Source organism: Sus scrofa, chromosome 15, assembly GCF_000003025.6.
Source record: "Sus scrofa isolate TJ Tabasco breed Duroc chromosome 15, Sscrofa11.1, whole genome shotgun sequence".
NCBI classification, from domain to species: domain Eukaryota; kingdom Metazoa; phylum Chordata; class Mammalia; order Artiodactyla; family Suidae; genus Sus; species Sus scrofa.
The window spans coordinates 17,542,328-17,555,526 of NC_010457.5; the positions used below are offsets into that span (position 1 = coordinate 17,542,328).

General features: G+C 51.7%; 2 protein-coding genes across 7 annotated transcripts in view; one reads left to right on the forward strand and one right to left on the reverse strand.

Annotated features, from left to right (window-relative positions):
- TMEM163 (transmembrane protein 163) overlaps window positions 1-6,593 on the forward strand; it is a 288,036-nt gene extending 281,443 nt beyond the window's left edge. Inside the window, exon 8 of the mRNA XM_021075190.1 lies at window positions 70-6,593. Within this exon, the coding sequence (XP_020930849.1) occupies window positions 70-130 (61 nt within the window). The 3' untranslated portion in view covers window positions 131-6,593. The remainder of the gene's footprint in view (window positions 1-69) is intronic.
- The window catches only part of MGAT5 (mannosyl (alpha-1,6-)-glycoprotein beta-1,6-N-acetyl-glucosaminyltransferase), a 374,468-nt gene continuing 363,747 nt past the window's right edge, over window positions 2,479-13,199 (reverse strand). For all 6 annotated transcript variants that reach the window (XM_021075187.1, XM_021075189.1, XM_021075184.1 and 3 more), the window contains exon 17: window positions 2,479-8,557. In XM_021075187.1, the coding sequence (XP_020930846.1) occupies window positions 8,359-8,557 (199 nt within the window). In that variant the 3' untranslated portion in view covers window positions 2,479-8,358. The remainder of the gene's footprint in view (window positions 8,558-13,199) is intronic.

Consider the following 13,199-nt stretch of genomic DNA (forward strand, 5'->3'; position numbering starts at 1 on the left):
CACAAAGCCCCCCCCATCTCTTTCCCAAGTGCTCCAGCCCAGGGTGACCGAGCTGCTTCCCCTTCGCAGGCTCCTCATCGACATGGTGCCCAGGGTGAGGCAGACGCGCCACTATGAGATGTTTGACTGAAGGTGGCCAGAGGCGGCCAGCCTGCATCTGCATGACGACTGTCCGGACGACGAGAGGTTTCCACGCAGGCAGCCGGTGCCAACATTTAACTGAACATCCAGTTTCTTTTTCGGAAAGTTTGTGCTCACGGGACCGTGGTCCCCCCTGCCGCCAGCAGGTCAGACTGCACTGCCCCCACCCTCCACCGCCCTGCCCCTGCCAGACACCGTAGGACAATGTGCACGGAGCGGGGACCCGTCTCCAGCGGACACTTTTCCATCTCCTGCAGTAAAAAGGGTTCTTGGGGGTGGGAGAAGGATCTCTGCTTGGCAGAAAGCCCTTCCGGGGTGCTCCCAGCCTGCAGTGGATAGAGCCGACCACGCCCGCCTCCTCCGGACACCACGTGGCTCCAGAATCTCCACCTCCTGGCAGGTTTTAAGGGAAGACCTTCCCCTTTGGTCCCTCACCCCTTTCCAGACCCAGAACCATCAGTATATATCACATCCTAATTTCTATTGATGTATTTCATTCGTTTCATACAGTTTTACTAATCCTCGATCTAAACAACAGATTTGTTCCAAAGGAGACCATTCTATTTTTAAAGTACTTAGTGAATAGATGTATGAGCTTTGCATGGTCGAACTCAGCACATGACCCTTTCTTGTACATTCAGAACCTGAACATACATGTAAAAAACAGCATCCATTTTGGACAGATGTGAAACTAGTTTATTTGTAATAAATAAGGGTATAACTGATCCATATATGCATATATCTATATGCTGTATGACGTGGGCATAGTGCACTACAGTCTGTTAGAGGCGCCTTCGTCCCCTGTAAGGAACCAGATGTTCATTTATGTAGCATTCGTCACAGACTCTGTAAAACACGCGACGTTCTGTACCTCTCACACTGTGACAGTGTCTCACCAATAAAGACTGGTACCTGTTTTGTATGGTATGGGGAGGTGATAGAGTTACCACCATCATGGGGGAGGGATGAAGTGGAAGGGGTTGCACGTGCCTGGGGTGGAGCCCCTGCAGGGCTGGCTGATGGGCTTGGTGGCCTCTGTGTCTGCCTGCCGCCCAGGGAGGGGGAGAGAGCACCAGACACATCCCTTTCAGGAGTGCTCATGATGCCTGTTCCCCAGGCCTCACCCCCAGCTTCTGTGCCCCTCCCGCATCCAACGCTACCTCAGGCTGACTAAGTTCCGATCAAAGAGGTTACTGACCTTCATTCAAACGGATGGTTTCAGCGGGCTTTCCTCCAACCGTATTTTGAGGAATGTTCTATGGGACATTATATATTACACAGAGAAAAGGGACACTTTTCAGCTCTGGGAAGACAAGATTTAATAGATTTCTGTAGGTTTTTCTCCCTGTATTTAATGTTTAATATAGTTCCCCTGTGGGGGCTCAGGGAAAGCTATGCTGTAGCTTCCCCTGAGCTTATGCTCGGTGCCTTTTTTGGGGCTCATAGCCCACCAAGCATGCTGGGTGCCTCTCGTCGTATCTCTGCTCCAGGCAGCAGCCAGGATCTCTGCCAGCTTCAGACAGACCATGCCCCAGCCCCCAGCATCACCTACAAGCCGCTGATGGGAGCAGGAACTTGACCTTCTTTGTTCCCAGGGCATGTTCCCAACTAAGTACTCAGGGACCAGTAAGGCCTGAGCCAATGTGCTCTTTCTGAGGTGGGGAAATATGCCAGATCTGATAAGCCCTCAGCTAGCCTCGCAAGGGCAATTTTACTAGCACATCCTTACAGATTTATAAACATCTGATGTAGTACACTGTTGCCTTGAAAAAAGAAAAGAGGTGTTACCATCATGGCACATCAGAAAAGAATCTGACTAGGAACCAACCATGAGGTTGCCGGTTCCATCCCTGGCCTCACTCAGCAGGTTAAGGATCTGGTGTTGCCATGAGCTGTGGTGTAGGGTGCAGATGCAGCTTGGATCCCACCACTGCTGTGGCTGTGGTGTAGTCCGGCAGCTGTGGCTATGATTGGACCCCTAGCCTGGGAACCTCCATAAGCTGCAGGTGTGGCCCTAAAAAGACAATAAAAAATAAAACAGAAAAGAAGAAAAGCCCACTTGCAAAATCCAGTTCCATGAGTTACAGGGCAGGGAGCCTGCTCTGAAATTAGCATCGGTAGCTGTGACCTAAGGGAATGTTCCCCAGTGAAAGCTACCCTGCCCCCCAGAGTTCGTTAAACCTACCTTCCTATTGGCGTTGTCGGCAGTGTGTTTGCAAGTGGTGAAATGCAGCGGCTGCTGGCCTTGGGGGATGCAGCTGGATGGCGGCTGGGCTTGGTTCTGCTGGTGTCCCTGCACCCACCTGGCACCCCCCCCAAAAAAATCACTGCTACCCGTCACACAAGAAAAGTTTATTGAAAAATAAAGTTCTCCCTAGTTTTCTCTACAACAGTGGAAAACAAAGCAGTGCTCTCTACACTGGTACAGTACATTGGACAACAACACCTTATTTGCAGACTCCTGCACTACTTAACCCCGGAAGTGAACAGTAGAAAATGGTCGTACCAGTTGCTGGTTGAAGACATAAACACGAACGGCCATTAGCTTACAGACATCGAGGTTGTGACAGCAACTACAGCAGAAGGGACGTCACCCTCTCCTTTGGCATCGATCGTTCCACTCTTGCTTGTCCTGCTAGACAGGACAGTGAGCAAAGGTTTCCCAAGTTTGCTCCACTGGAGCCTCGGTGGACATGGCTGACTGTGCTAGGCTCCCGCCCGGCTGTCCCAGGGAGACTCCAGCACTGCAAGTGCTCTGGGCACCCAGACCACCCCCACAGACACAGGGTCCTGCCCACCATGTGATGACAGGGTTACCCTTCTGTCCCTGTCATGCCTCACCAGCTGCAGGGGACTCAGGGTGTAATCCTAAGGTGCCGCAGAATCCGGGAAAATAGAGGAAATGATGCTTTGAAGAAGGTAAATGCCAATACTTACAGAAGGATAAGACTGCAATTCAGCTGCAGAGAATCCAAAGGATCTTAAAAAGACACTGGACTCCAACACATTCCTCTATTTTCAACAACTACAGTCTATCCAGAATAGGGCCAAGCTAGGAGAGGAAATAAAATTCTAAATCTATACAGGGAAGTTAAGAGGCTGAAATCCTAATAACACAAAAAGCAAACTGACATTTGGGTGACTTGGGACAACATCATTAAGCCAGGAGTAGCCTCTTGGAGTTCTGAAGAGCCCTGCCACCCCTGTGGAATTAAACTTTAATTTGATACCAACATAGCATCTCACCAGCTCGGGAGTCTGATCCTCCTGGACTGGACAGTGGAGGAGCCACCCTGGCCAGCAGGGGGCAGCAAAGGGACTTCCCGGGGAAGGAGTAAGTGGACTGGGTCATTCCCTTTCCCTTTAAATAAAAAAGCCTCTTTTATTGCATTTTAGAGGAAGATAGATAGCTCTAAGGGGACAGACAGTCTGTCAGAGAATTCATTTTAATTCCAAGCTCAAAAACTTCTGCAAAGAGAAACCCTTGAAGGGGCTTGAAGGTATCAGTGGGGTGGGATCCAGCCTGTGGCCAGAGGTCACCCCTTATCTCCAGTTTACAAATTTCTTGTAGGCCAGTTCCACCTGGGCTGAAGGCAGGCATAGTTTCAAATCACTGCATTCCTGCACACAATAATGTTTCCATCAGCAGGGTGGGCATGGGACTCGGGTGTTCTAAACCAGTCACTCCTACAACTTTCCATCAACTTAGTCTTTTCCTATAGGTATTACTTTGGAATCAGTGATAGGAGGTGAGCTCAGCTCTTTTCTCTCAAATTTTATGAAATGCAAATAACAACACTACTTAACATTGACTAGGGCTTACTCTATGCCAGACACTGCTAAACACTGAATCCTCACAAGAACCCTAAGTGCTAAGAAAGCTAGGGTAATTGTCTTCTGCATCGGACACTAAACAGCTAATTTGGCCTTTTCTAGAAAAACTTGGTTTTCCTTTTTTTTTTTTTTTTCCCCCTTGAAGCCAACGAGAAGGAAAGGAACCTGCCCTCCGCTTTAGGAAATTCTCACCTTCCCAAAGAAGTCTGGGTGGCTTTACATCTGTCCATCTCTTCCCAGAAAGGTGCTCTGTGGCCTCAGAGGGAAGGATGGGGTTAGAATGAAGCCAAGGTGGAAATGAAAATTTTTTCAATAAATAAAACAATCCAGGCTCGGGAGAGTAACATAGCAGAGCCTGTCGTTAATAGACCTTAAAAAAGAAAAAAGAAAAAAAAGATGGGGGTGGTGGCAGGCATGGGAGAAGGTGGCAAAGTCCCAATTACATACACAATCTAGGTAAACCACCTTGGAGAATAGGGCCGCCTGCCTTGGTTGGTGTAAATAAACACTAAACCCTCCCATAAGCAGCAGTTTCACTGCAGCTGTTTGCATTCAGGCCTCCACTACCAGTGAGCTGCACTGGGGAGAAGTTGCCATGTTTGCCAGGGCAGGGAAACAAGAGGGGCTGCATATTCTTTCCCCTCTGTCATGCTAACCAGGTGAAGGGGTTTGGGGCCAGTCCTTCCCATGAGCTCAGTGGGGCAGCTTCCCCTCAGGCAGGCATGTCTCAGGCGTGGCTGCCCCTCAGCCAGTGCCAGGGTGGCTCGGAGCACAGGCCTGCGGGCACGTGTCCATCAGCAGTTCCCAGACAAACACAAAGGCCTGATGGAGCAGCCTGTCAGGGTGTGGGCTGGTCATGGAAGCCAGTCCTTCTCTTGGGGCTCTTACACCTTCAGGGGGGTGTCTGTGCATGCAGGCTGTGGCTGAGGGGCTTGGAGGGCATTTCTGGCCCCCAGCCTGAGTTGCCTGTGACAATGCCAGGACATGCCCTAGCTCCAAGCTGGAGGCATCTTTCTTCAGCAAAACCCAGATTCCAAAGACTGACCCCAAAGAAAAGTGAAAAGGCACATCAGAGAAACAATAAATATCACCAAAGAAAAGGGCTCTCAGTATTTCCAAACATAAAAGCAAATACAAAAGTAAACTCTTAAGCAGTGACAAAAACCCAATCTAAGCAAAACCGCAAAACGTTTGTCCAATTGTACATGTGCAAATCAAGTTACAGACACAAAATAAATGAGGTGTTTACTGGCAGTAGAAGTGTGTTTCCTCTTTCAGGAGTTTTGACTCTTGAAAGTCTTTACGTTTCAAAGGTAAGCTCTCTCTCCTATAATAAATTAAAGATTTTCCTCACTTTTTTTTTTCTTTTTTTAAAGAACTTAGGATCACAGTGAAGGAAAAAAAAAATCCAAGCTCATTTAAGAAAAAAACGTACAAAAACTAAAAAGACCAGACGAGAGATAAGAGATAGAACACAGGAAGACACTAACTCTGATTGAAGATATGTCTCCCTGTAGAACTGCCATCAGTTACAAATTGGCGCAGGATTCTATCAAGACTGGCATCAGCTCCCAGTGCACGCTCTGAGGCTCCTTTCTCTCCCAGGGCAGGCGGATAATGCACACCTTCCTCACAGGGCAGATGACACCAATGTCCTCTTGGGTGTCACTGACCAGACTTGGGCCAAGTTTGTGGAGACCTGGGAGCGGGTATATATCTGGTGTCTCCACCTCTACTCATAATGCTTAACAACTGGAGTGTGTGTTTCTTTGCCCCAGGAGCTGCAACCCTTTGGGCAGAACTCTGGCTTATTTCAGGCCAGTACTGGAATGGGGGAAATGAGGGATCTTCCAATGGGGGAAGTCCTCTCCTGGCTGCTTGATCAGGGGGTCCTGATGTGGGCAAGAGGAATTCTTGAGAAGGCGGAGGGGCCCTGAGCTCAGGGGCAGCCAGCAAACAATCCCTGCAACTTCCGGAACATAAGGCTGGATGGCACAGCATCCTTCTGAGAACAGGGCTTTCCAGCTTCCTTGCTCTGAGTTTCTGTGCTCCTTCTAACAGCTCTCTGCGAAACGGGTTCATCTGGCAAAGCGTGGGGACGTGGGTTTTGGCTCACAGGCTCCCCCTGCTGGTCAAACACCTGCACTCACATCCTTAGTCCTGGAAGCTCCCAGAAGAGCCCAGGAGAGGGCAGCACTGACCCAGGAATGTGCAAGTCTGGGCGCTCAAGCAAATTCCCACTAGCAAGGCTGCAGCCGGGAAGCCCAGAACCAGGGAAAAGCAGTTCCTAACAGCAGGAATGGCAGTTGTTCCATCCCACTGCAGGAGGCTGCCCTTGCAAAGCTTAAAAGCACCCTGGCATTCACGCCCAAATCACCAGGCTTTCCTGTAGACTTCTGCCCTTGTTGCTGTTCTCAGCCAGTTGGTGAGGGGCACCCTGCATCGATGCTCAGGGCAGAGGTCCTCCTTATCAGCATTCTCCTTGGCACATGTGTTTGTGGGTCACCTTTGTGGTGGGGAAATGCTGGCTGCCCTCCCCTCCCTCCTATTCTCTAAGATGGGAGGTGCAATTAAGATCCCCAAAAGGGTCCAAAAAAAAAAAAAAAAAAAAAAAAAAAGGCTGGCTTTTCATTTGATATTAATTTTATACCCAAGGAAAAGCAAGAAGCAGGAGGAATCTAACTTTCCATACCTAAAGGCTTCACACTCCCTCTGGTCCTCAGGAAGCAGAATTCTAACTTTAACCTCATGTCCCAAAGGCCTACCCAGCCACTGGCCTTGCCTATCTGTTCTGCTTGGCAGAGCCTGGCTGCTGCCCCCATGGCATGCTGGCATGGTGCACAGTGCTAGGCGACCAAGGCACTCAGAACCATCAGTGAAGGCTGGGCAGATCACGGACAGCTCATAATGGGGACATTCTGCCAGAGAAAGAACAGGGGTCACTCTTACCAGCACAGAGACACCAGGGGCTTCATAGGAAACACACACATGTATATGTAAAGCAATGAAATGGGGTGGGGTGGGATGGGGGTAGGGGGTGCAGAGGGGCTGAGGACTCACACAAAAGCAGTGCATAAGGACTGCATGGTTTGGTCCAACCTGCCAACCGGTTCACCCCTCAGAATACTGTGCCTGGAGGACGTGCCAGCATCAGATCCTACCCCATTGCAAGCCGCACCCACACTCACAGGTAAGTGTCCAGGACCCTGCACATTCATCCTTGCCTGGCCTGCCCTTGCTCCCCCCAGCCAACATCAAGTTCACCGGGAGCCCCATTCCCTGGACTTTGGTGACGTCAGACATTAGAGGGAATATAACACAAGCCACCTGTCTGGAGCCCAGCTCTGGTGGTGCCACTGGTTCCTAGGGACCAACTTCACTCCTATCCAAATCTCAGCTGAAAGACAACCTCTCAAGGCGTAAAGAGCATGACCTCCAAGTCTAAGGGTAGCTCCTTTAGCCTCTTATTTCTACTTTCCTCCTTCTAGTGGTGCAGGAGGGAGAGTGAATTTGCCACAAGTTGGCAAATGTCATTCCCCCCATCTTGCATTTCTTCCCTGAAGGAACCCTAACCAGAAATTATGGTCAAGGAGTGTGTGGGTGTGGCTTTTTTGGGGGGAGGAGTGGACCGAGGAAAGAAGCTTTTCACCTTCACTGCAAAGCAGCCCATCTTTGGTCCCTGGCTGGGGTTTCTGGACCACCCAGACACGTCCCCCCACGCCCAGGGGGGTGCCTGCCCCCTAGCTGCCATCTGTCAAGCACACAAGATTATTTTCTGTTCTGCCGTCATCCACCTGGAGGAGCTAGGTCTCCACAGCTGCCCTCAAGCATGCCACCAGCACCCCGACGAGCACCCTGCCCAGAGCAGACAGCAGGAATATTATCGTGAAGGTGGATGGCCACCAGTGGAAAATCAAAGAAGCAACGAGACGTGTGATCAGTCCCTCTTTGCCCTCCCCAGCTCCCCTCCCTCCCTCCCAAATAAATAAGTTAATGGGTTTAGGAATGTTCCCGTCCAAAGGTCTTTCCGATCAGCTCAATTCCTCCTCTGGTTTAGTTTTGTTTAAATGAATCTTAAGATTCTCTTTCTACCCTGGAGCAGCTGCACAGTCAGTCTCCCTATAGTAGCTCCTCCAGAATTAAAAACGAAGGTGCGCCAGGGAGAAAGCCAGGCTCCCAGCTTGACGTCAGCTCTCGTTTTGTGTTGGTGAAAAACCCCGCTGGGATGCTGACCACAGCAGGAGCCACAGCAAATGGAGACCTTCCACCAGAAAGTTCAGGCTCTGGCGAGAGCCCCTGATGACTTCTGCTCCCTGGTCCTGCCCCCAGGGGCTGGAGCCACTGTTTTCCCCAGTAGAGCACAGGGGGCGGAGCTGGGGGCCGCTATAGACAGTCTTTACAGAGCGCCACCTGGCCCTTGATGAAGTCCCGGCAGGGGCAGATCCTCCGGTGCCTGGGGTGGGCACCAGCACAGCTGAACAGCAGGAGGTCACCTTGAAACACACAGTGCTTGCTCTTGGGGTCGAAGGAGGGCACCAGGATGTCCTTGGCCAGCTCTGAGCTTTGGCAGATCACCTCATACCTGGGGAGGAAAAGAAAGGCACATGGAGCTGAGATGCAGTGACTGCCCACACCTCTGGCTCTTTCTGCCCGCCCTGAGGTGTGGGGAGCACGTCTAGGGCTCCTGCGGTAGAATGATCGTCAGCCACCCTCTGACCCAACTGTTCTCGCCTCTGGAATCCAGGCTTGAGGAAAGCAGGGGTGTGCCTGGACGTGTGTGTGTGTGTGTGTGTGTGTGTTGGGGGCGGGGGTATGTGTTCAAGGCTGCTTAGTGAAGCACTGTCTGTGACAGAGAAAAAAATGGAAATAACCACATACTCAGGAAGCAGGGAACGGCTCAATCAACTAGGGCTCCTCTGCAGCCCTGGACAAAAGAGGTAGAAATGCAAGCACTAGCTTGAGAGCTGTCCTCCAGGAAGCAAATAACAAAACAGATGTACAGTGTATTGACCGTGTGTGTGTGTGTGTGTGTGTGTGTGTGTGTGTGTGTGTGTGTGTGTGTGTGTGTGTGAAGCCGAGAAGGCTACGTACTACAGACTTAACAATGAACACTTCTGAGGAGTGAGACTGGGGCAAAGAAATGCATTGTTTACATACTTTTAAAACTGGGTTTAAGTTTCAAGTTAATGGCTTAAAGAGATTCTCATGATATGACCTTAGTCTCCCGCTGGAGAGCAGACGGCCTCCTGGAGGAAGGTGCTGCTGCAGGAGACTTGAGGCAACTCCGCCGGCAGTGACTGTAACCACGCCTCCCCGTCCCCGCCCGCCCCACCCACAGCCCTTGGGATAAGTGCTTCAAGCTTCTGGAGGCCCAGAGCCTGATTCCAAGCCTGTGTTCTTTCTTTCTCCTCTGCCATCTTCACCTTACAGTAGGGTGAAGCCCTACTTGAGGCTTTGCTTCCTCAGGCTGGGACCACTGCCTGGGGCGGGGGGTATGATAAGAAGACCCAGAGGTTCCTGTTCCCAACAGTGCTGACCCCTCATCTCAAAGAAGAGCCACAGCACATCTCCTCTTACCTGGTACCCTGGTCCCACCCACCTTGGCTCCCTCAGAACAAGGCAATGTCACCAGCCAGCCCCCAAGTCCTGCATGCCTGGAGGGGACCAGTCGGAGAAGGTGGTGTTGGAGGGCCAGGCAGATCTGAGTTTGAGTCCTGGCTTTGTCTCTTGGGAGTTGTATAGCCCTAGACCAATGACTGAGCCTCTGTGAACGCCGTAACCCACGGGGAAAGCACAGGAATTAAATTCATGGTTAGAGAGGTAGTGGGCAGAGACGGACTCTGGGGGACTATTCAGCACACGAGAACTATCCTGGTTCCCATCACCACTGTGATCAGCCCGCCCTGGCAGGCGCTGCCCTGGCCCTACGAGTGAATTCATACACATGCCACCCATCTCTGTTTTGCTTTGTTCACGTAAGTCTTGACCCTTGCTGACAGGGAGGGATCAGCTGGGGAGCCTAAGGTTTCCTGCTGCTTCTGGAAAGCTTCTGAATGTTGGGGGGAGAGCACCAGACCCCTCACTTCTCCTGTGCCCTCTTGTCCTCCTCCCGCCAATGGACTGCCTGGGCGTGCCTGCCCCCTTGGCAACATTAAGCCGGTGGTGCCCAGCACATCTGCCGGGCTGAGAGCTCTGAGGCTGCCTGCCTGCTCCGGGTGCTCAGGAGGGTGGCGCCCCCTCTAGTTTGCTCCTGCAGTCACCAGGAAGCTTTGCGACTTCTTCAACCATCTTAGCACCCCTTGGCGTTAAGTGTACCAGCCAGAAGACAGAGGCACCCAGAGGGTTAAGGTCATTGCGAGGGCAGGAAATGGGGATTTTATGGATTTCCTAAAGGAACAAATGAGTCAGAGACAGGGGCCACTAGGTCCTTGACAGGATACTCCTCCCAGCCAAGACAAAAAGGGGTCTCCGGAGCTCAATGGTGCAGTAAAAGTTTCCATATGGAGTGTGGCCTTGGGATGCAGATTTATGCTTACTCTATTTATTTATTTAGGTGAATTGCAACAGCTGCTGTGTTTTAACTCAAGCCAGCTGCCTGGTACCCTGCTAGTCAGGGGCGTGGAAACCTCCACAACTAGTCTGACCCCAGGGCAACGGGGAGAGCTGTCAGGAACCTGGAAGACGGCCTCTTGCTCCTGGCCGTGGTCACCTGGACTCGGACTCCAGGCCCAGCCTCCTAGGCCACGAGCACGTGTGCACATGACCGTGAGCACCTCTCGAGCGAGGCTGCAGCAGAAGCAGCCTGTGCAAGGTCCATGTCCAAAGACCACCAAAAAGCACCGAAACAGAAGCTGTTCCCAGAATCCTTAGGGTGACTGACCCAGGCAGCTCTGCTGAGGTTAAGTGAGTGATGCAGGAGCCACTTTTACATACGACCCAGCTCCTGACCTGGACAGCTCACCCTTCTATCAGCTGCAGGTCCCTGTCCCACAGCCCCGGGTGGTCAGGGTGGCCCCTCCCTCACCCTTGCTGAGCTAGTGAGCAACGGTCCCCTTCCCAGTGGCTAGAGCGTGTCCTCGTCCCCCACGTGGCCCTGCGCCTTTTCAGGGCATGTGTGTTGCTGTTCTGCCTCTCTGTTCCTGAGATGTCTGTGCCACACACTCCCACTCTCTCACACACACACTCCCACTAAGACCCCCAGCACGGCACTGTGTCCTTTCCCCCCTACACCCCTGAACTGCCACCTCTTTCCAGTGAGCCTCAACGGCTTCTCTGGCAGGATGGGAGCAGGGGCTTCTGAGGCTCCTCAGCCCTCGGTTCAGAGTTTACAGATTTTGAAGAACTTGGAGAAGAGACTTGTGGTTGCCTGATGGGAGAGTGAGGGAGTGGGAGGGATCGGGAGCTTGGGCTTATCAGACACAACTTAGAATAGATTTAGAAGGAGATCCTGCTGAGTAGCATTGAGAACTATGTCTAGATACTCATGTCGCAACAGAAGAAAGGGTGGGGGAAAAAACTGTAACTGCAATGTATACATCTAAGGATAACCTGACCCCCTTGCTGTACAGTGGGAAAATAAAAAAAAAAAAAAAAAAAAAAAAAGGGCAAAGCCCAACTTCCCATCGGGTGGCCTGATTCCTGAGAGGACAGAAGCCTTCCGCCCCTCCCACATGCAGATCCACCCAGGACCCCATCTGCCCGTCTTCCTCCTCCCATTCCCCCTGCCCAAGCGTCCATCTCCCTCACCCCTATCCTGCTCATCACCCCGAATCCATGTCTCCCCAAACTCCCTGGTCACCACTCTGACTCAGGGCTGCCCCCCCACCCCGCTTCACAGGAGCCAAAGCACTCACAGTCTAGGCTTCCTGGCTTCAAATTCCTCTTCTTCAAACAAAAACCACCCCAAACTCAGTAATTTAATATTTTAGAAGATACGATTTGAGGAGTTCCCGTTGTGGCTCAGTGGTAACGAACCCGACTAATATCCACGAGGACGTGGGTTTGATCCCTGGCCTTGCTCAGTGGGTTAAGGATCCAGCATTGCTGTGAGGTGTGGCATGGGTGGCAGATGCACCTTGGATCCCACATTGCTGTGGCGTAGGCTGGCAGCCGCAGCTCTGATTTGACTCCTAGCCTGAGAATTTCCATACGCCACAGGTGCAGTCCTAAAAAGCAAAAATAAAAAAAATAAAAAATAAAAAAAAAAGAAGAGGAGGAAGGTATGACTTGAAAAGGTAGCAAAAGAAGTATGAAGGCGGTCTCCCTGCCCTGGGCCATGGTAGCGTGGATGGAATCTAGCTCTTCCCAGGACTTCCAGCTTCTGGCCCCTCCAGCCCTGGTCTGGGTCAGGTCAAGTCCCAACTGAATCCCACATGCTCTGTGCACAGGAGGGTATGGCTGTCTTGCCATCCGTCCCACCACGGATGCCTGGACGGGAGCTCCAAGACCCAGCTGCCGGCCTCCCCAATTCAAGCTGACATTCAAGTGGACAGCCCAGGATGCTCCAGAGGGATTGATCTATGTCACGTCAATTCATACTGCACGGTGAGGACACGTGGTTCTTCAAGGTCATGGATGCCCAAAGATGAGAGGAGCTTAAACTGAGAACCAGGCCCCAAGCTGGAGAAGAAAGAGCAGCGCTTGGAGGAGCCTTGCTGCTAATTGGCCATGAATATGGATAAGCCAGGATTGCCTCACTGAGGAGGCACTCGGCAGAGAGCCGGGCTTTTACAACATTATCAGTATTTACAAATGCAGAAGCAAGGCATTCAATAGGGCTCTTATGTTCGGAGAATTAATTTCAGGCGGCTTTGTTGCAAAATTAGCATCCATGGCTGCCTTTTAGGGAGAAAACCTACACATCTACTACCAGGGTGGGTGGGTTGAACAACCCCTTGGCCCAGGGCCTGGCCGCAGGATACCCCACACCAAGGCCTGCTCTCCCTCCCAGGCTGGGCATGAATACAGGGTGGACAGAGAGGGCACTGGCTTTTCTAGATTTGACCTGGTGGCCTCAGGCCAATTCCTCTGCCCAAACTCTCAGGAAGAATGGGCTATTCGGCTCTGTCTTTACCACTGGCTGGACATGATCTCACCATCACCCAGGATGTGCCCATTTTACAGGTGAGAAAATGGATGGAACAAAGAAATGGTCCACTGGCTCCCCTCCCTGTCCTTCCACTGGATCAAGCCCTTGACCCCGAGATGGGTGGACTGGCCTGGGC